Raw genomic sequence first — 24424 nt, forward strand, 5'->3', positions numbered from 1 at the left:
GTCGTAGTTGTACTCTTTTGAATTACTAATGAATTATAATGAATTTAAAAACGCCATGAATGCCAATAAGTTTACCTTTATAACATATATGGGGTTTATTGAACTGGTGAAATCTACATAAACGCCTAATCAATTTGGAAACGCCATGGACGCAAAGAAGTTAGAATTATTAATTGATTTTAATGAATTTTGGGACACCATAAATGCCAAAATATTTACTATGTAATACAAAAACGATTAATTCATCGAGACATATCTAAAAAAATAATAAAACGCCAGGTGGTTATTGAATCTAACTTAACGGCAAAAAAATCTTACACGCCAAAAAATGAAGCGGTATTGTGAGACGCATTGAGAAAAGAATATAAAAGGACAAAAAAGTCCCTCTGCCCTTCACTATATCGCGTGCCACGTGTACAACCATGATCCGTTTTTACACTTTTAGGCGTTTTCTCCTGATCCCGTTTATATATATATATATATATATATATATAATAACATTCGGTTCAATTAAGAACCACAACGAGTTGTGAGAACCATGAGAATTCTTACTTCTTGCGCGAGTTAGGCCGCAATTTTTTGCACAAACGTAAATGAAAATGTTATAAATACATCTTTAAAAAAGAAAAAAAATTTGTCGAGTCAATAATTATGGCTGATGTAAATTTTGTTTAAGGTGATGTAATTTTTTTACATTTGATGTTAATTTTTGCATGCGACATTTTTTTTTATTTTTTTATTTTTTTGCTGGAACAAATGAATTCTTTTAAGATTTTTGAGAAATATTTTTGTTTGAAGTAACCTTTTGAAAAAGGTCTAGGTCTTATCGTGTTCGTGTCTTAACAGATAGGGTTGACCCGATATGCCAGCCCTATTTTTACGGTTCTCACAACGTAAGGTGATTCTCATTTCATCATTTTCCTATATATATATATATAGTTAGTTAGTTATTTTTTAAAAGGTATTTAACCAATTAACTGATAAGTTAAGTTGTAAATAACAAGGATAATATTACTGAAACATAAAGTAATTTATTAATTTATGTAATTTCAATTAATTAATTTAGTATGACACTAGGTATTGGAACTCAAGATATGTGAAAGTACACCATGAGTGATGACAAACAAAAATCAATAATATTACTGTTAGTATTTATGACTGTCAAGATATTCAATTTCGTACAAGAACAATCTTATATGATACTTTTATACACCTTTGATTTTCTAAAATAAATTGTCAAACCCAACTAAGTCACCATCTATGTAGGACCCGATTCCCCTTACGTGGGTGCACAAGCACCACACTCCCTGTTGGCAAGTTGTTAAAATGAAATTATAAAGTCATTTTTATTATTTAATACTTTTCAATACAAATTAATAAATACATTTACTTTTATATTTTTCAATTACATATTTAGAATTTACCATAAAGAATGTGAAAGTATTACATGCTTATGCATTTTGCCTAGTAGGTTTAAATGTAATTAAGTCCATGGGCGTAGCTTAGTGTATAGTGAGGGTGCACCCATCCCCTCGAATGTTTTAGGTAGAAGTGTAAATTTTTCTATTTTTCGTCTGAAAATTTTAAAATTATATAGGATTACCCTAATTATTTTGCCTAAATATTTATACAATATGTAAATTGGATCCCATGACTTTCCGCCCCTCGGAACTTTTGGTCAAGCTCCCTCACTGATTAAGTCCAAGCCTCTTAATTCTTATATATCTATTTAATAAATTAAACAAGAAATTTTTTAAAGTATTTAAATTTTGTTTTCTTATGACAACCACAACCCTGTAAAATATACTCTTAAAGTTCACTTAATACCCCTTTTATAGGATAAATATATGATTTCACTAGACGAAGAGGTTATTTGCATGTTAGTCGTTTATTAAAAAGTGTAACTTTAAACATGGAATTTTTAAATATTTAAGTAGATTATTTTAAAGATATAAGTGTCTTTGTCAACATGGACAAATAAATTATGAATTCCTATTCATATATTTAGATGTTTCTCGTAGATTGGTAGTTCGGATCAAATTTAGGTTGGAGGTATAGGTTGTTGACCTGGTTGAATAATAATGTTAGAAAAGTCAAAATTTAACCCCCACTTACTTATTAAACCAGTTAGCCATTTTATCCGCTTAAAACAAATGGTGCACGTAGTTTTTTTGTTAGGAGAGCGGGAAACATGCTTGTGTCGATCTCACAGGTGTATCCCCCCTAGTCGGGTTCCAGGAAAATGGGTTTGTGGCAGGGCAAGCGGTATTGAAAGCAGAGTCAAAGAAGGTGGAAAAGCACGTGAAAGCTTGTGAAGATAATCAGCATCCCTTTGTCCCCTTGGCGATTGACACGTTCGGCTCCTTGGCACCGGAGGCGGTTCGGTTCTTGACTAGAGTTCAGCGTATGGTCTACAGCAACTTTTCGACCCTTCAGGGGCGAGGCTTTGTTTTTAGCAGATTAGGGTTTTCTATTCAGAAGGGGATGACGGCGCAATTTGTTGCTCGTCTACCTGCTATCCTTATGTAATTTGCCCTGCCGATTGGAATGAAAGAATTGTTCGATTGAAAAAAAAAATCAAAACAATAAACTTTTTTTTTGAAATAGAAGAGAGATAAGTCATGTGTCGCAGACTAAAATGAGTGATGCCGAGGTTTGTTTCCCGGACCTCCACCACACATATAGAGATTAGTGGAAGTAAAGTAATATATATATATAGGGAGGGGTTCATACGAGAACTCCATTTATTGCGAGAACCGCGAGAACCAATGTGAACACAACCTAAAATAGCTAAAAAAACCTACCCCCCCAAGCTAAATGCTAAAAACTAAAACCCTCAAAAAACCTAAAAAAAACCTAACCCCCCCCCCTAAAAAATAAAAAAAAAATAAAAAAAACCTAAACCCCTTCCCCAACCCCCTAAAAACCTAAACCCCCCACCCCCCACCCCCCCAACCCCCCCAAGCTAAAATGCTAAAAACTAAACCCCAAAAAAAAACCTATAAAAATCTAAAAAAAAAAATCTAAATTTTTTTTTAATATTTTTATGCTCAAATCGCTACTTTTAGTGGCCAAATGTGAACAAATTCTCCCTATATATATATATATATAGGATTAGGTTCAAATGTGAACAAATTCTCAAGAGCGAACTGCGTGAACTGATCTGAACCATTAATTTAATATACCTTTGACAAGGGTAAGATTGTAACTTTGCATAAAATCTTAAAATAGTTATTAATTTAAAATCTTATTAAAATGGTTATTAATTTTAATGTAACTTTTCATATACATTAATTTCATACGTGAACTGCAATATCAGTTTCATAAAATGGTTATTAATTTAAAATCTTAACATATATATATATATATATATATATTTTAATTTTCTAGATTATCTTTCATGATCTCTTCAACAAATATCCATATTTTGTTGATAATTGATCCACAATTCACGTACTTATCAAGTTTTCTACCCCAGAACATACATTGATCTATCGGAGATTAATAAACGACCGTCGTTCATCGCGTCACCCTCTTCATCTCGCCGGACATCTCATCTCTCCGGACATCTTGACGGACTTCTATATTGTTGCCGTCGCCGTCACCTGTTGGACATCGAAAGATAAGTTGGACTAATATTCCGGCGATCATCGTAGCCCAGGTTGTTTAACTAAATGGTAATTCAGTTTGCGAAATTCTTTCACTTACAACTTCAATATTGATTTAGAACTTGATTGTTATGTTTTTTAATTAAATTGGTTTGTTTGTCTACATTGAAACATAGTTGAATTATTTCCGGCAGGTGATACCGTAATTCATTCATGGCCGACCCAGAAATCGACAATCATAATTCTGACCAAAACGTTGGCGATAATGTCTACGTTACAACAATGGATCGTCCAGGTAGTGTAATCGTATGACCGTTGATTTCCATAGATTTAAACGAACATGTAAGATTTTCATTGTTTTTTGGTCGTTTCTGCAATATTAGAATTATAGTTTACTCATTTTTTCATTGAATTAGAGTTTTCAGTCCTCTTTTTTATTAGGTATAATATTTAGCTCTGTCGTACACATGTGTATTGTTGTGTTCTATACACTCCAACGCGATAGTACACATGTGTATAATATACGGTGGTTACATGTAAATAGCATAATCTTAGTTAATGAACCTTTGAAGACCCGCATCATTGTTTGTCCTTATTATTTTGAATGATTCTTTTTGTATTGTAATTGTGCAGAGTCGGTTGCTAGTAACGTTTACGAAACTCCAAATGGGCCTAAAGGAAATAGCAAAAAAGAAATTCAAAAAACATAGGAGGAAATGTAATTTTTGTGGCAAACGGGTGAGGAAGCATGATAAAAGGAATTGTCCACTTAAAAAAGGTAAACCAACGAAGGATGATTCGTCTACAGAAGAAGATGATGAGGAAGAAGAGGATGAGCAGTATGTGTATGACGAAGGAAACGAAACCAGTACTGATGGCCATTTAGATGAGGGCGAAGATAACGGTAGTGACATCTAGGAATTTTCTTGGATTTACAAACAATTGAAACAATTTGGATAGTCTTTTCTTTTTATTGTTTTGTGATTTTCATTTAAGCGTTTAATCATCGCTTTTTTTCTGGTTGTTTGATGCGACATAATAAGACTTGGTATCACTTACAATTATTATTTTTATTTTCTTTGATTGCACTTGTATTATGTCTTAAACAAAGTCAATATAGACATAAATAACATTCATCTCTATTGAAAAAATCTGAAAAAAAAACCCGTACACATGTGCACTTATCTGCTAAATATTATACACATAAACAACATTCCTCTCTATAGAACACAGCAGTACACATGTGTACGACGGAGCTAAATATTATACACAATAAAAAAGATGACTGAAAACTCTAATTCAACGAAAAAATGAGTAAACTATAATTCTAATATTGCTGAAACGACGAAAAACAACGAAAATCTTACATGTTCGTTTAAATCTATGGAAATCAACGGTCATACGATTACACTACCTGGACGATCCATTGTTGTAACGTAGACATTATCGCCCATGTTTGTAAACAGGTGTACTTGTAAATTTACATAACAAGTACTCATGTGCACTTACTTTACTACATTATAACTCTACTCATTTTTTATTGTAAAAACGCTTAATTAGATTTAGTACACATAACCCATAATATGTACACTAACAACCTGTCAAGTAGTCTGACATACAAAAAAACCAAACACATACAAAATAATCAAAATACCAAACCTGTCAAGTTTCATTTTTTCAAAAAATATCAAAATACCAAACCGTCAAATGATTCTAGTTTGCCAATCACCACATGTTTATTAATCAAATACATACGAAAAACTCAAACCATCGCCTGGTCATGTTCAGCTGCTTCAGCCAATACGCGATTACGGTGCTTGTTAACCTTTGAAGTTACTAGCTTTATTGCGTACTTCTTCCTCAAACTTGTCAAGCACGCCTTCTTGGCCGCATGCCCAAGTGGGAAGCCACTATCCCACTTAACGGCTGTTACCCCAAACCACGTTTCCCATTCCATAAGATATCCTCGGCCTGAACGCACAAATAACAACCAATGTATATTTGAATAATCAGCCACGCACAATTTAACATAGTATTCACAATTATAATACACAGTTTAACTTACAAAACAATTTGTATGGCCGAATGGTCGCGACTTTGTTCCTTTTACTATATGGGTTGAGTTCTGTAAATATTTATGGTTCTGAAATGATCCTTACCCTATATATATATATATATATATATATATATATATATATATATATATAGGATAATGCTTGGTAAAAAACCCCATTTCTTTAAGAAACTTAGCAAACTATATATGTGGCTAGCATGTTGCCACGTTGATCTGATCTCATGATTTTAAATTTTACATCAAGGTTATATTAGTAATTTGCTTTAACCCCAAGAATTATGAGATGACCTTTTCATTAATTGCCCATCAAGCCATCAAATCGTATACATTCACCATCCCCATATTTCTTTTTCATATTTCCCTTTTATCTCTTCTACATCTCTCATCAGAGAATCATCAATCTTCTTATTTACACCACAGTAGCAAGCATCTCCATTAATATCAATGGAGACAAATCCACCAACCTCTGAATTAATGTCGCCGGTCCGTAGTTTCCCAAACCAGTTCTTTTGCAGCGACTTCCAAAACGATGAAGAATTTAATGCTCCAGGTTTGTCCATATATAGTTTGCTAACTGTTCTAGAAGATCTGTTTTTTTTAAAATGGTTCTGTTTTTTGTGTTAAAATGGTTCTTAAAAGGGGTAAATGTTTATGTAATTTACAGGTTTTTATTTTTGTGTTAAAAAGTTATGCTTGGTTCTTATAAGGGGTAAATGTTTATGTAATTTACAGGTTTTTATTTTTGTTAAAATGGTTCTTAAAACGATGAAGATCTGTTTTTTGTGTTAAAATGGTTCTTAAAAGGGGTAAATGTTTATGTAATTTACTGGTTTTTATTTTTGTGTTAAAAAGTTATGCTTGGTTTGCATATGAACTGATTTTTGGTTGTGTTGTGATTTTATTTTAGAAAAAGATTGCAATTTAGCTAAAAAGTTGTGATGTTGTTTGAGAAAAAAGATTTTCTGGCTATGAATGTGTTAATAGTTATGTGTGGTTAACGACTTAACGGTTATCTTATCTTTTTGTTATTAGGATGGTGATGGATACAAGGGAAACAAGATCCAATTCTCGGGACCGTTGGTTTTGTCAAACGTGGATCAGATGCTTAAGGATCATGACCATGTTTATGTTACAGCACAACACAACTAACACGTGTTATAGTTTGAACTTCAGGACATGCATGTGTTACATGTGACATGAAACCCATGTACAACGTAACACGTATTAGTGCTATGTATTTTTGTTTACTAGTAATATGTAATGTGAGACTCTTCTTGTTTTCTCTAGTACACGATGTTAAAACGGTCTAGACTTAACACATTTTCTGTTGGAGGCGCCCGTATTTGTACCTTTACTGTTACAGTTACTATTGAAGTTTATGCATCCATTCTAGAAGTCTCAACACATGTTATAATAGAGGCTTAACCCACGTTATATCATGTTTACTCTGTTGTTATTAAGTTACTATTGGAGTTTATTCATCCACTGTGGAAGTCTTTACACACGTTATAATAGATGCTTAACACACGTTATACATTTCAGTCGCTTAACACATGTTACAGTATGTATATACACATCATGGTGTTTTGGAAACTAATAGCTTATACATGACACCATGTTAGGTTAAACCAAGATTATAACAGAGGGTTAACACATTTTATCCCAGGTATACGGTGTTACGATATTAACTTGTATGTTCCATATTAACTTGTACACGTTTTTACTATCAGTATATGCACATCATAGTGTTTTGCAAACCACTTTCATATACATGAATACAAGTCGGGTTACAACAAGATTATAATGGTGGAGGCGCCCGTATTTGTACCTCTACTGTTACAGTTACTATTGAAGTTTATGCATCCATTCTGGAAGTCTTAACACATGTTATAATAGAGGCTTAACACACGTTATATCATGTTTACTCTGTTGTTGTTAAGTTACTATTGTAGTTTATTCATCTATTATGGAAGTCTTAACACACGTTATAATATATGCTTAACACACGTTATACATTTTCAGTCACTTTAACACATGTTACAGTATGTATATACATATGGTGTTTTGGAAACCACTAGCTTATACTCATGTATTCAGGTATAACAGAGGCTTAACACATTTTATTCAGGTATACGGTGTTACGATATTAACTTGTATGTTCCATGTTAACTTGTTCACGTGTTACGGTCAGTATATGCACATCATGGTGTTTTGCAAACCACTTTCATATACATGAATATAAGTCGGGTTATAATGGATGCTTACATGTTATCATATGTATACAAGTGGGGTTACAACAAGATTACGATATTAACTAAGCTCCCCATTAAACTCATCGCCCCCGTCGACTGTTTTCACCCTTGTCACATGTTAAGCAATTACATGTTCCGAACAGACAAATTGTAACACATATTAGATCAGTATATACACATCATGGTGTTTTTGTAAACCACTAGCTTATACATGAATACAATATTATATATTCCAAAATTACCGGTACATGTGTTACCATAAATTGCTCGTTTCATATTACACGTTACATCATGGTGTTCTATTACAGCATGAACCACCAACACATATTATAAATGAACGAAGACTTCTTTTCCAAATGATGTGACTTATTCAATGTCCTCGCATTAACGTCGCCTTCATCCATCCAGCTTGTCAATTGAATATCTTTTATGCATCTGTTTCTGTAAATCAACGCACGTTATATATCATTCTAACAGGTGCTTAACACATGTTATGTGTCTGTCTCTGTAATTCAAGCAACCCAACAAAAAAACAATTATTGTTAAGATCAAAAGCCCCAAACAAGCAACCAAACCAACAAGAAAACCCGTTCATCTCATCCTAAAGTTTTAGATTTATTTAAAATACATGAACATTAACCATTACTAGAACACGTATTAACTTCGCCTACATCCATCCAGCTTTGTCAATTGAATATATTTATGGGTTTGTTTCTGTAAATCAACACACGTTATATAACATTCTAACAGGGGGCTTAACACATGTTATGGGCCTGGGTCTGTGAATCAAACAACCAAACAAAAAAACACTTACTATTCAGATAAAAAACCCAAACAAGCAACCCAAACCAACAAAAAAACAGCTACTGTTAAGATTAAAAGCCCCTAACAAGCAACCAAACCAACAAAAAAACCAGTTCAAAATCTCATCCTAAAGTTTTTGATTTGTTTAAAATACAAAATCATATTAACAACCATTACTAAAACACTTTCAGCACACAACAACATATTAATAACCATTTCAACAAAAAAATCAAGTGTGAAATGATATTTCAAGAACACTTACCGGATCTATAACCGTCCGATGAACATGAAGAAGATCTTCAAACCTTCTTCTCACACACACACTTGTGCGTGTGTCATCGTTCTCTCTCTAAAACAACATACTTCAAACTTCTTCTCTCTCACATACTTGTATGTGTGTTCTTGGTGTTATAGATGAACATTCTGAAGATTGTTGTTTCTCTCTCTAAAACAAAAAATTCATCTCTCTAAAAACATTCATCCTGTCCTCGTTCTCTCTCTAAAACAACAATCTTCAAACATTTTCTCTTTCACACGATGTAGATCTGAACTTGAAGATCGAAAGTTGTGTTTGGTGTTCATCATGATCTTGATTGAAGAGAGAGGAGAGAGGAGAGAGATAAGATGTGTGTGTAAGAGAAATAAAGTTGATGTGAGTGAGAGAAAAGTCAGATTTTTAATCCCTTAAATGCCCTTCTCCTTTACCTTTTTTCTAATTTATGGTTTTCTTTAAATGTAAAGGACACCAAAAAAGCTCAGCCATTGATCTACTTGGATGAAACAAAATCAATGGATGAAGTTGGGTTTCCAAGGTTTTTTAAAAAAGATGGGGTTTTTCATATAACCCATCCCTATATATATATATATATATATATATATATTTGTGTGTGTATATGTGTGTGTGTGTGTTTCATGTAATTATAACTAAATAATATGCATCATAAACATAAAACATGATGCATAAGGAGAAATTATTAACTAAGGGTGAACGGGGTGCTCCCCACGTGGGGAGTATTCCCCATTTAGCCACAACCAATATGGTTATTTCACGTCAACTCCCCTCTTAAGTCCCACTTTTGCACTCAAACGTTGGCATCAGTTCACTCACATAATTATTTTTTTATAAGAAAAAGAAGAAAAAAATATGATTGGTGGAAAAAGGGTGGACCCACATTAACAACCAATCACCCTCTCTCTCTCTCCTCTCTCCCAATCGGTGAGCACACACCGAGCTAAACACACCCCGCGCGGTAAAATTTTGTTGGTGGCGGTGTACCCGCACGGCAAAGGAACTCCCCGCATGGGGTCACCGAAGGTGCCCCGTGCACCCTAACATACCCTGCTCATAGTCAGATCAAATGGTTCTTTAGTGCTCAGAGTGGATCTAGATTAAAAGGACAACTGAGAGGGTTGATAGGACGTCTAGTTAGAAGAGAGACAAATGATAATGACATCACCACATCAACATTGTGGCTCTAAGAAGAGCATGCTTCATGTATGAACAAGATGACAGACCCAAGCAACCTCATCAACTGTATTAGGGACATCTATATATTTTGTTTTAGCACTTTACCAAGAAAAAAATTGCCTAACGTAACGATGATCAAGAAACAAGATTATCGCCAAGAATGATGCAATATCTCGAGGTAGCCTAACGAGTATTAAGGTAACCATCATAATTTGCGCCAACATAATATGTGGACTTAGAAATTCATTCGAGGAAATATGCAATATTAAGATGAGTAAGATTTTGATGCTAAAGGATATTGTTTAAGACTTTGGTATAATGTTCAGGTAAAAACATGGGTTTTAATCGAATGAAGTTTAGATTTGGTGTCAACATGGGTATTGCAGAACCCCTGGTTGGGGTCGAGCTAACAGGTTAATTTGGAAAATTTTTATTTTGATTAAATTGCTCTATAAAACATGTCTTAGAAATTTAATTTTACATAATTTGGAAATTAATTTTCGAAATAAAAAATAAGGCATTTTGAGGCTTTTATTCCAAATTAAAAGATAACTGCCAAAAGGTAGTTACTCATCCCTAACCCTAAAATTTTCGTATCAGTTTTTTGTCAGAGTTCCACTGGTTCATACGATTTCACAAACAAACATACCATTGTTCGATTTCTCAATCAGAATTGTATCCGGTTGAATTATTCAAAAAAATCACAGAAACAATTTGATCTGAGGGTGATCACACGTCTCCCTGATTATCCGTGTTTACAAAATTCCCTAACAATGAAAAGAATGGTGAAACCAACGGTTTCTTTCATAACCCCTTCCGATAAATCCCTCTACAAGAAGGTATTATTGACATTTAACAAACGAACATATAACAATAAATGGTGGATAGCTTGGCAACAAGTAAAATAAAAACTCGACCGATAAGTAGAGCCTTATACAACATGTAGTGTACAGCCAACGCTTTGATGAATAATCAAGCGATATATACCTAACAAAAGTAAGTACAAGGGTGACAAAGGACAAGAACATACCCTTTGGGGAAGTCATGCTGATTTCAATCCATGCATGATAATTTTTTTTTTTTTTTCCAATTTGGCCTGCAAAGAGATTGAGAATAGTATTTTGTTACCGGATATGGACTTGTAGTGAGACATTAAAAAGTTCAACATGACTTATGAGACCCAAATTTTGAGAATGTGGCCATATAATGACTAGAAGGCTTTAATACCATAACATTCAAGAAAAACCTAGCATGGTGTTATGTATTGATAATATTGTGTAAATAAATAGACAAAACAGATTAATGATGATTCTACACTGTATAAAGATACATAAATAGAACTGACAAATAACCTAAAACTATTATTTAGGATCTTCATCTAACAAAAACTACTATACAATTAAAGCTAACTACAAACATTAAAAAAAAAAAAAAAAAAAAAAAAAAAAAAAAAACTAATCTAGGGTTTAAAGAAAACGTCATGGAGACTGGGTGGTTGTAACAATTTTTTAGTATGTTTTAGTTGCGATCTTATAATTGGAGATATGTTGCTAAAGTCAATTCTAACATGACTCCTTTACAAAATGACTTAATATTTTTTTTTATTAAAAATGTTTTAATTCACCCATGGATTTTATGTCAGGTTTGTGTCATGATTTTAGTCTATCTGACTTTATCTTTATCGTTATGTTTCATTTGTTGGAAGAAAATTCTATAACTATAACTCTTGGAATCTTTTTAGAATAACTGCAAAGAAATTAATTCACAAAACGAAATGATGTTGTTTATCTTTTTTATATTTATTTTTAGTTAAAATTATACTATCCTTGTTTCAAAAACAATTATCGGATTCTACTATTTTTAATATACCTTATCAAAATAGTCTCTGTATAATTAATTAAGTTTCTAATATTACCTGTGTTTTAATTAAATTACTATATTATAAACTCAAAAAAGAAAAATATTTCAGATGTGAAAAAGGGTAAATTTATTTTAGTAAATTAAAATTATAACATTTGTTTATTTTTCTACCAAAAGTTAAAATAATTCCATTTTCAATTGCATATTTTATCTTGCAAACATTTATTGTATAGTGAAACAACTACTTTTTTCTTAGTCGGCGGAAATTATACCCAGCATGTATCGCGTGGTTGATCATGATTCCCGGTATTTCAATATTAAATTATATTTTGTACTATTTTAATTTGCATTTGCAACACTATAATAAAGTATTCAAGTTTGAGAAGTATTTGTATTAGGAATAAAATCATGACAAGTGTTCATGTGAATTAAATAAGAAATTACATTTACTCAATTAATAAGCGAATACACATATAGTTTCAAAATATATTATTGTATTATTTTTTTACCAATAAATTTCTTTTAATTCATGTCGTCTTTACAACTTGAACACAATATTTCTTCCTCTGAAACTCAGGTGTTTAAAAGCTTTACGTTTGCCAATATACCACCATCCCATTAGTTAAAATATTACTATATTATAAAGTTCAATTTTTTATTATTATTATTATTATTATTATTATTATTATTATTATCATTATTATTATTATTATTATTATTATTATTATTATTATTATTATTATTATTCAATTTTCATAACTATTATAATATAATTTAATGTACTTTGTGAATACGATTTTGTTTTAATTAGCATGATGTTGGCGTCACATTGCGGTAAGTATATTATACACGAAAAAGTCGTCTTTTGCACATGCATGACGATACGTTCTGGTATACAAATGAGATAGTTAGGCGATACCATTCTAATAAATTTACTAGTTTTGGTATACAACTATTTATGTAATGTTAGGCGATGTGTCACGTTGTAAGTCTCACCTTATTCATTATACATCTATCTGATTAAAAAGTGTATTCGACCTTTGTAAGAAATTACACATGGAAATCATGATTATGGCAAAAAAGAAAACCATATGATTCATACAAGGGCATAAACGTAATTAACATTATATTTTAAATATACAAAGAATGAAATTTCTTGTTTTCAAATAGGAGCAGTGAAAACGTAATTTTTCATTACCATGTTATGTTTCTTAAAGAGTAAATTATCAAAATCGTCCATAAGGTATGGATATATTTGTCAACATTTTTCTACCATATTGCTCTTTAGTTTGAAGATTTTTTTGCCATTTTCCACACGTCTTATTTGGGTTTTTTTTTTTTTCAGATATTTAGATGAAAATGGTAAAAAAAAATCCTAAATTTCAAAGATGATTTTTGCCAAAAAAAATTAGACAAAATGACAAAAAATCTCAAAAGTGAAAAATAATATAGTACAAAAAAGTTATTTTAGATAAAATTGACAAACATGACCAAACATAGGGACTATTTTAACAATTTATTCTTTTTTTACAATTAGATGAATTCCAATGAGAGTCAGCGGACCCGCTAGTTTTGTCTATGATCAACCAACTTTGACATTATAACTTTGAATATTATTCCTTAATTAAAAATTTTTTTAATGGTTAATGTTACTCTCCCAAACTCTTATATTTACAAATAAATCACTCTTGCTTGGTATTGAACCCAAAACATCTCATAAGAGGCAACAGGCTTTACCAAGTGAGCTAGCCCCACTTGGCTCTAAGGGTGTTCAAAAAACTCGTGGCTCGCAGCTTGCTCAAAACTCGCTCGAAAAAAGCTCGGCACGAAATTAGCTCGGTTGTAAACGAGCCAGCTCGGCTCGGCTCGGTTTGTAAACGAGCTGAGCTCGAGCTTGGCCTGGCTCGGCTCGTGAGCCGGCTCGATAAAGTTTACATCCTTCATTTTTTTTTGTCCCACATCGCTCAGAAGACAAAAACTAAGGGAGTATTTCCCCTATAATAGAAGGTAAAAACAATGTACAAAGTGAGTTAACTATTTATACTTGCATATTAATTGCAATTATGACCCTTAGTCTATGAAGAGATTCATTTTTTAGGGCTTTTTAAGTAGTAAATTTCACGGTTCTTTGTTAGTTTGAGCCAGATTGAGCTGAGCCGAGCTAGCTCGAATTTTAATCGAGTCGAGCTCGAGTCTCAAATTTTAGCTCGATTTGAAATTCGAGCTCTAACCAAGCCAGCTCAAATTGAGTTCTAACCGAGCTCAAGCTAGATCGAACTCGACTCAATTCGACTCGGCTCGTTTACAGCCCTACTTGGCTCCTTAATCACAAATAAAACATGAAACATTATTTTTGAGTAAAATAGTTTTAAAATATTACAATAAAGAAATGATTGAAATTAAAACTTGCATTATTAGGGAGGGTGGGTCGGAGAGAGGAGAAGATAAGATAGACAGCAAAGGGTAAAAATAAATGTGAGGCATGTTATGGGTAAAAACGTCAATTCGTATGAGTTTCTATTGTAAGGCAAACACCAACACCCACTGAAATCCAAAAAACAACGCCCGAAAAGCAGAGGTGAGCTACATGGGTCCCACTTTTAACTAAATTTAGCTGGACAGACTATACCCTCGTATTTTTTTTTTTAATTTTTTTTATACTTTTTTGTAGATTTATTATTCCATCCTGTATAATACTATACCCCCATCTTTTTCCAATTTAAATTTAGATTTCTTTTACGAACCACATAATATATTTTTTATTTTTTATTTTAGCTTTTAATAATAATACTTTTTAAAATGTCACACTCTTAATCGTCAATATCAATTTGTCTTCAGAAGTTACAAAATATTAAGAGAATTAGTTTTTTCACAAAATAAAAAGCTTAAAATATGTATATAGTTAGAATTAGTAGGATCGGTTTTACAATTTAAAAGGGTTGCGGTGCAGCTTTTTGCTTATTTACTTGCCGTTTGTTTGTACTTTATTATTTTGGTATTTTAATGAATATGATAAGCAGTTCGGTTTGGTAAAAAAAAAAAAGAAGTTAGAATTTCATATCAAAAACAAAGCTTAGACAATGTGTAGTGGAAGACACAAATAATGCTCCCATCCTTGGGGTTTTGCGTCATGTGCCAGTCCAGTCAGCAATGTGGCACTATGAGGCGTTCTTCTAAAATGGGTATAGTGGAGATGTGGGCATTGTGGGACACTATGTTAAAAGGGATGTAATAGAATTAAATAAAAAACCCATCAAAAAAGGTATTAGCCAAACAAAAAGAAGAATACCTGTGCTTGGTCAAAGATCTTGAACATGGGGCGTGGAGAAAAGAACGTTGTGTGCATTTTTTTTTTTTTTTTGAAAAAACGCCCAGGCGGTGGTAATTGGGCGTGGAGGTGCTTTTTTGAGAGAAAACGCCAAAAAAACCCTACTACTGATAATCTTATTATGAATTGTCAATAGTCTTGTGACACATATTACACCTACGTATCGTAGATCTTTTATTCATGTGAGGATTTTCGCTACTTACACTATGTTCCCGAGTCATTTAACAGGGGGAGGTGAGGGGAGGGGAAGAAAAATTTTCTCTCCAAATCTCTCTAATTTGGGAGGATGAATATATGGTTATATTTGGTCATATTTTCTTCCCTTTTCCCTCCCCTCCCCCTGTTAAATGAAACTCGAGAACATGGTTTTTCATATTTTCATCTCTTTTCCCTCTCCTCACCCTGTTAAATGAGTCTTGGGAACAGAGTGTTAGTGTAACAAACAAATTGTTTAAAATATATTTAAAATTATGTTTTATTAAAAAAATATACACAGGAAAACACGTATACATATGAACATATTTCGGATCTTTTATTCTTGATTTTTTTTTTCTTTTATTGAAATACTTCATTCTTGATTAAGAGTACAACATTAGTTTCAGAAAAACAAAGTTAAAAAAAATCAGAAACCAGGCAACAAGTACTAAATGATAATTACTAGTTGATATAAAAAGTAAGATTGTACTTCATCCGTATCAATTTTATTATCCATAAATATAATAAACTCCAATTTAAGCAATTAATTTAGGATCATGCTAATCACACACGCCAAAATAATTTTCACACCCTTAAGCGCTCCGCTTTGGCCAAAGCGCGGCGCTTAGGGCGACAAAAGGTGATACGAGGTTTCGAATGACTGACTGAGTGACAGACTGACAGACATAAAGTGTGACTAGGTTTCAGTGAGCCCGTGAACCCTAAGCGCCGCGCTATGGCCAAAGCGCGGCGCTTCGATCCCACATTCTGGCTTTAAATCACTGGCCAGACAACGGATTCATCACTCGAATTGTTTTCTGTCGATCTTCTTTGCTCTATTAGTTAAATTTTTTGAAAAAACGATGTCGTGGTTCAGTAACTATCTTTTCGGTGATTATTCTGACGAGTCGGTTGTTCCTGATTCTTACGAGGGGACCGCTATTTCTGACTCGTTTGAGAAACCGGTGTCGTCCAACTTGAGGGAGACAGAGGTTGTCTCTTGCATTCGTTATCGTGATAACACGGTGCAGCTGGATTTGAATACCCCTGTGGAGGACCCTTACGCACAACAAGGTTATTCGAATTTCGGTTACGGTGGCGAGTATAGCTTTGTACAGCAGGAGTGTTATCCAAACGAAAGTTACGGTTGTCAACAAGGTTATTCGAATTTCGGTTACGGTGGCGAGCAAAGCTTTGTACAGCAGGAGTGTTATCCAACCCAGAGTTACGGTTGTGAACAAAGCTTTGAACATCAAGTCTATTCGAATGTCGGTGACGATGGTGAGCCGGAGGATGTGTCTGTTGACGAGGAAGGTTGTTACCCGGTTACATTTTCGTTTGATACAACGCAGACCTTTTCGTCACGTAAAGAGATGGTGCGTTGGGTACAAGACACGGCAAAAGACAATGGTTACCTCATTGTGACAAAGAGGTCGAATAAAAGAGGAGAGAATTACAAGATTTGGTTTCAATGTACTTTTGGTGGGGAGCATAAGAGTGTAGCTACACAGAGGAAAACGGGTAGCAAGAAAATAGGCTGCCCGTTCGAGATGATCGGGTTTTCGGAATCATCCGGAAGTGTTTGGAGGATCGAGGTGACGAAGGCGAAGCATAACCACACTCCTATTGAAAACTTCGAGGGTCATGCGTATGCGAGAAGGCTTTCTTCGGAGGACAAAAAACTGGTTAAGGAGTTGGCAGAGCAAGATATTCGCAACCAAAGTATTTGGCGAACGCTGACAAAAAACAATCCGGCTAGAAAGCTTATTCCGAAAGTATTTGACTTCTGTCAGTCCTTGTCTGTTGACCAAAGCCAAAGCGCCCCGCTTTGGCCATAGCGGGGCGCTTTAGGTGTGCAAAAAGACAAACGGCGTGTGCGAATAGACCTAGCCTTAATTTAACTTTTGTTACTTTGTCATCAATCTTGCCTTTACAATTAATTCCTTGCTGAGTACATTAAAATGATATAGCAAAGCCATAAAATGGAAAAATTATATTATTATAACCGTCAATTTAAAAGTGCAAAAAGCATTTTAGGACAAACTAAAATTATGATATACAATATAACTAAAGCCATAAAAATAATTTTATTAAAACCAGAAAACAGAAAATTAAAAAATTAAAAAAGACTTAAGGTGCTTAATGAGATCATAAAATACAACACTAATTCATATTCAATAATGTAATCGGGAACTTAAAAGATAACATACGTACACTCAATGCTTATATTTTTTAAATAGTCAATATTATATAAATAATTTAAGCGTCTAACTAATATATAATTTTGTTAAAATAAACATGTAAAATTTCATGAAAGATCAACATATGTTAGATCTAAATTTAAGACCCTACTAATCAATTTTTTCATTGTTATAGTAGGTGCATTTTTATTGCATAACCAACAATATATTTCTTTAAGAAATTAGTATCTAGGGAAACTAACAAGTATGATGAGTTATGTGTATTAATATTTAGAAAAGTTAAATATTATTGTTCAATTCAATAAACTATAATGCTAATTTTTACTTCAAATATAATCGTTTATTATGAATTTTAAAATTTACTTTTGGAGAAAACAAACATCAATGTTGTTATCTTTTTAAATTTTTTTAGAGAATATAATAATTTTTTTAAAGAAAATATAATGTTGTTAGAAAAGATAGTCATGTCGACTTCATGTTTTTGATTTAAGACTATGAGTGTGGGGCGTGGGTTGGGGCGGTAGAGGGGGTTTAACGCCGTCTACCCTATCCTGGTTCGGCGTTGGGCTTGGCGTCGTCCGTTTGGTGTAGAGATTCTGTCTGGCGTGGGGCTGGGGAGCTGGGTGACATGGTGGGTTGTGGTTGGCTGGTTCAAAGTAGCCGCTATTTTAAACCAATTTTTTTTTTAAAGTTACATTTTATATCTATAAATACCCAGCCCACACCATATTCTCACAATCTTCTTCACCCACACCCACACAAAAAAAAAAAAAAACAAAGGTAAACATGATGCATTGGACCGAAGAGGAAGAATTCACACTTGTTACTTCGATTGTCGATGCCCAACGTCCTCTACAACGCGGTCAAACCGCGTATTGGGTCGAGCGTTTCAACAATACCACCAACACGTCGGCAACACGCATCCCAACTTAACACGTGGCAACAGAAATGGCGTGAGCTCAAACCGAAGTTAAATCACTTTAAAGCTTGCTTCGACCGTGTCCATGCCGGCAAATTGACCCACGACGATCGACTCGAAAGTCGAAATTGCGAAGATCGAGTACAGGCATGACGTGAATACAGATTTTAAGTAGGTTGCTCACTTTAATATTTATCGTACTCTGTAGTTTTTATTTTTTATTTTTTATGATTTAATAAGTAGGGTTTTTTTATTTTTTTAGGGTAGTCTTTTATGTATTTTTTTTAAATTAAGTTAATATACTTCTAATATAAATTGTGTTTTTATATAAATTGTCAACTTTAAAAAAAAATGAATGCCACATGACATCCCAACGTCGGCCTGGTCACGCCTATTCTACACAGTGGCGGATCCAGGGTTGTTTTGGGGGTTCCCAGGAACCCCCTCGGTTTGAAAAAAAAATGAAAAAAATTAGTGAAAACCTTATATGATTTAGAAAAAATAGTGAGAATCTATCAAAAGGAACCTGGTGGAAAACATTCCTGGATCCGCCCCTGATTCTACACCTGACTTTTTTGGGTGTAAGCTGATAAATCCTATATCTGTCATGTGTCAAACAATGTCCCTAATCAAAACCTCTACACAATCCATACTCTAAGCAATTACTTTGGCAGATTGAAAACAGTAAAAAATCATTGGTGCAGATATTAAATTGCATATTTTTTGCATTGTGTCTTTTTAAATGGTGTTCTATAAGTAGAACGAATAATCATTGCTGATCAGGCACACATAATTTTACATAATATCTTTTCACATATATTGTTATTCCGTTCAATGCATTTGGGTAACATCTGAGCCTTGTTGAAACATAGACAAATTTGTACGGGTTATCTTATCTTAGGTTATATGATGCAAGATGATATATCCATTTATGGTATATTATTATTGACTTGAAAAACGATATAATTATATTAATTCTCAAGATATACACGTACATACATATATATGTATTTATTTGTGTATATAGTAATTACATAACTATATATTAATTTTCTAAGGTATTTTTTTATTAATATTAGATGTAGCTTTATAGTTTGAGACGTGAGTTGGAGGTCTAGTTGTATTAAAGTGTGACAAAAGTAGTTGAAGCCGTAATGTGTAAAACTTACATAAATGAGAAACACATAAACTTTATGAAAGGTTGTTTAAGTAATTTAGTTTTCTTAATCCACGCATTGTTTTAATTAATTATTTAAATCTTTTAATTTTTGAGAGCTTGGTTTTTACTATAAAATTTTAAGTTCTTGTACAACCAAATATCTTTTTTTAATACGATCAATTTTTTATTTTAATTTCAATAAAAACGAGTTTGAATTCATAAAGTCCATAAAAGCTTCATGCTCTGATTTCCAACGAACTATCACCAAACATATTTTCATCAGTAATGACCGTCACCACGACTTTTTGACACATGTGACCATCCGTAAATGTCATTGGTTTTGTAGTGAGAGATGACACTTCAATACAAAATTAATATTGCATAGAGAACTATGATAATCGCATAAACACTTATACTTGTTGCTTAAAACATGATATATTAGAATATTAAATACTATCGAGTAAGATCTCTAAAATTTACCATCGTGATTCACAAAATTACCAAAATCGTCTCTAAAATTTGGATGAAATTGGCAAACATAATTTCTTACATTTTGAATTGTATACTCAGTATTCTTTTTTAGATCAAAAGATTTTTACTGTGTAAGACGTATAAACGAACCAGGAAGTGACACTTTTCATTCGGCGAATTTAAAGGCGGTAGGTAGTAGTTACATACATTTTATTACTTGTGGTTTAGATGCACCGCTATAATGAGTTGGACACACCATTATAGGAGGTTTAGATATACAGTGGTAATCAACTACGTATCAGTAATTAAAAAAAAAGTAAACATGCATTGGATTGTAAAAAAATATAAAAGAAATAAATGAAACACGAGTTAGATTTAAGTATTTCTGAATATGTTTATTAATAATATATATATATATATTTTATATATTTCATTTGTACATATTAAATTAATGCTAAATCAATTTTACAGATACCTGAAATTATACATTTATATACCCATATTAAATGATACACCAATAATATCGAATATTTACTCATGTAATTAATATTCAATGTAAAAAATAATAACTACTGTGGTGATTTTGTTATATATACTACTAGGAGTTATATATGTATGTATGTATGTATCTGGGCCATTTACTGACAGATAAACCAAAGTGACCCTTGTGGTGGTCTCTGAAACTTTTCTTAAACAAGCAGATAAAGGGAAGAAAATAATAATAATACCAAAAGATTCCCCCAGCTATTTATATTTATTTTTAATACATTTCTATCTTTACTGCCACCTTTTTTTTCATTTTAATTTGATTTTTCCTTTTTTTGGGTGTGAGATTGACAGGCAGATCAGATCCCCACCGAAATAAATTAATAAATTCACCATACACCCGATCTTACATAAAACCCTCAAGAATTCACCATCACCATCTTGTTTGTTTTTTTCTTTTTATATTTCATCTCTAGTAATTTGCTTCTCTTTCAACAGTAGTAGTAGCAAGTAGTGTCTCATGATGCTACAACAACAACTTGCTAACCAATCCGGTGATGCTGCCGAGGCTTCATCCGCTTCGGCCGCAGCGGCTTCCGCTGCGGCCGAAGCTCCTACCGGATTTAGTGAAGATGAAAGAGGAAGAATTGAAGATGGTGGCCGAAATTCCGGTGGAAACCGGTGGCCGAGACAAGAAACTTTGGCTTTGCTTAAAATCCGTTCGGATATGGATGTTGCTTTTCGTGATTCAAGTCTTAAAGGTCCATTATGGGATGAAGTTTCCAGGTTAATTTTTATCCATTTAACCATATTAAAATTGTTCTAAAGTGATACAATTCAATTTGTTTTTTTTTTTTTTTTCAGAACTTCAAACGAGATCCAAATGATAAAGATTTTTACTCATATATTTTTTTTCCGGTGAACCGGAATTTAATTATTATTCTTTGATTAAACACTAACTTTCCATGTAGTTTCGGATTTGAATTGAATTCAATTGAATTAAATTTGATTTTTGTCATCATCTTTTTAGATTTTTCTAGTTCTTACCTTTTCAAACTCCGGCCGGTTTCGAGTAAGTGCTCAGCCGGGATTTATTAAAAAAATAATATATTACCTCCTGTTGTTTTTAATTATTTTAATAATTTTGTTTTATCAGGAAACTAGCCGAACTCGGCTATCATCGAAGTGCGAAAAAATGCAAAGAGAAATTCGAGAATGTTTATAAATACCACAAAAGAACTAAAGAAGGCCGCACATCAAAAGCTGATGGTAAAACTTACAGATTTTTTGATCAATTACAAGCTTTAGAAGGAAGCCCATCGGCTAGCAGCCACTACCATCAACAACCACCGCTAGCACTACCACCACCACCGCAACCGCCACCACCACCACCAGCACCACCACAGGTGGTGTCTAAGCCTGCACAAGTACTTTCACAAATGTCGAATATTCAGATTCCATCGGTTGTAACTCAATCGGGTGTAACCCCGATTGGTAACATGACGGTGTCGCAACCGAACAACGTGGATCCGATCTCGGTTGCGGCTCCCGCGGTGGCAATGCCAACTATTAATCATGTGGGAGGGTTTCCGTTTTCGCAGTTGAATATTTCGGCTTCGACGAATTCGAGTTCGTCTTCGACGTCTTCGGAGGATGAGCCGCCGGAGAGGCGGAGGAATCGGAAGCGGAAATGGAAGGAGTTTTTTGGGAAGTTGATGAAGGAGGTGGTGGATAAGCAGGAGGAGTTGCAAGCGAAGTTTCTTGACACGTTGGAGAGACGCGAGCGTGATCGGATGGCGAGAGAGGAGCAGTGGCGGATGCAGGAAATGGCGAAAATGAAGCGCGAGCATGAGTTGTTGGTGCAAGAACGGTCTATGGTCGCTGCGAAAGACGCGGCGGTTATTAGTTTTTTACAGAAAATTACTGAGCAAAATCCGAATGCGGTAATACCGCATATGTCCGCAATGCAATTGCTACAACAACAGCAACAAAACCTTCCACAAGTACCCGCACCAGTACCAGCACCAGCACCAACACCACCGCCACCACAACCGACACCACCAATGCAGCAACAGCAACCGCAGCAACAACAACAACAGACCCCGCAGATAGCAGGTGCAATCATTTTACCTTTTTTTTATGATTACAATCAATTTGTAAATTCATCCTCATCATTCATTTTTTCTTCTTTTTATAAATTTTGATGGTACCATTTGCAGTACCTGCGCCAGCGCCTGCTCCTACTCCTACTCCTGTATCTGTATCGGTATCCGTACCTGCAACCGCAACACCACTACCAATGGTAAAATATGTCGACAACGGCGGAGGCGGAGAGAACATGTTACAACCGAGCCCATCGCGATGGCCAAAGGCCGAAATTAACGCGCTTATCAATCTTCGAACAACTCTCGACACGAAATATCAAGAAAGCGGGCCGAAAGGGCCATTATGGGAGGAGATATCGTCGGCGATGAGGAAGCTAGGGTACAACCGCAACGCGAAAAGGTGCAAAGAGAAGTGGGAGAACATCAACAAGTACTACAAGAAGGTTAAGGAAAGCAGCAAGAAACGACCCGAAGATTCGAAAACCTGCCCGTATTTTCACCAGCTTGACGCTATTTACCGCGAAAAAGCAAGCGGTAGTAGTAGTAATAATAATTCTGGGTTTCAGGTAAAACCTGAAACCCAGATGGCCATAATGGCCCGGCCGGAGCAGCAATGGCCGCTTCCGGCCGTGGTTCAAGAACAGCAGCACCAACACCAGCACCAGCACCAACATCACCAGCAGCACCAACAGTCGAAACCGAATGAACCAAGAGGTGTTCAAGATAACCAGAATGCCGAACAAAACGACGATGATTACGACGAAGACGACGACGATGACGAAGAAGAAGGTGGTGATTACGAGATTGTCCCAAACAAAACATCATCAATGGCTACAAGTTGAATGATTGAAATTTATAGAAAATGAAATGGAAGAGACTGCAAGTGTGGGTCATGAGTTGCAGAAAGGGTCCGATTGGTACGCGGGTCGGGTTGCTGGTAAATTATGGTAACTTGATACAACAAACACATGGGGTGGGTGGGGGAGGAGGGGGTGTAAGTGTAACATTGTAAGTTTTTTTATATTTACAGTAGTATATTGTGGTTTATTTTATGATTTATTTATTATTTGCAAGAAGAATAAAATAATGAGGGAGAGATAGAATGGAATAATCCAATAAAAAAGTAATTTGTAATTTTATATTTTTGTTGATGGGGTGTAAATGTGAGAAATACTTGTTTTAATTATCTTTTATTTTTTATTAAAATTCCTTCTCTTTTTCTTTTTTATTTGTCACACTCTTTATTCTTTATTTATTGTGTATTTATTTATATTATATAATTATGCTACACATTATATCAGTATACACTTTCAATACATATGATACAATATAAATTTGTCAAATTATATTTGTACGATTTTACTATAATATTCGTTTGTGATTTGTGATATTATATGTTAAAAAGATGGGCGGTGTACAATTAATATATTGAAATTGTTTAAATTTCTTATTTATATACTTCCAAGAACTTAAAATGCATTATTTTTTTTTCCT

General features: G+C 33.8%; 1 protein-coding gene across 2 annotated transcripts; it reads left to right on the plus strand.

Moving 5' to 3' along the window:
- The first annotated feature begins 21233 nt into the window (after positions 1–21233).
- Positions 21234–24130, plus strand: LOC110942283 (trihelix transcription factor GT-2). 2 transcript variants are annotated; one of them, XM_035990428.1, is made up of 4 exons: positions 21238–21387; positions 21430–21611; positions 21982–22940; positions 23045–24130. In XM_035990428.1, the coding sequence occupies exons 1-4, from the start codon at positions 21346–21348 to the stop codon at positions 23770–23772; spliced, it is 1911 nt and encodes a 636-aa protein (XP_035846321.1). In that variant the 5' UTR covers positions 21238–21345; the 3' UTR covers positions 23773–24130. The 2 variants fall into 2 exon arrangements, with proteins under 2 accessions (XP_022039713.1, XP_035846321.1); XM_022184021.2 differs by having other exon boundaries at positions 21234–21611.
- Positions 24131–24424: the final 294 nt, after the last annotated feature.

Source organism: Helianthus annuus, chromosome 5 (assembly GCF_002127325.2).
Source record: "Helianthus annuus cultivar XRQ/B chromosome 5, HanXRQr2.0-SUNRISE, whole genome shotgun sequence".
In the NCBI taxonomy this organism is placed as follows: Eukaryota; Viridiplantae; Streptophyta; class Magnoliopsida; order Asterales; family Asteraceae; genus Helianthus; species Helianthus annuus.

What these genes read in the sequence shown, in the direction of transcription:
- LOC110942283 (XM_022184021.2), top strand. Translation starts at nt 21,346, where the DNA reads ATGATGCTACAACAACAACTTGCTAACCAATCCGGTGATGCTGCCGAG. An exon ending in TTATGGGATGAAGTTTCCAG is followed by an intron (nt 21,612 to 21,981) that starts GTTAATTTTTAT and finishes TTGTTTTATCAG; the next exon opens with GAAACTAGCCGAACTCGGCT. An exon ending in ACAGACCCCGCAGATAGCAG is followed by an intron (nt 22,941 to 23,044) that starts GTGCAATCATTT and finishes TACCATTTGCAG; the next exon opens with TACCTGCGCCAGCGCCTGCT.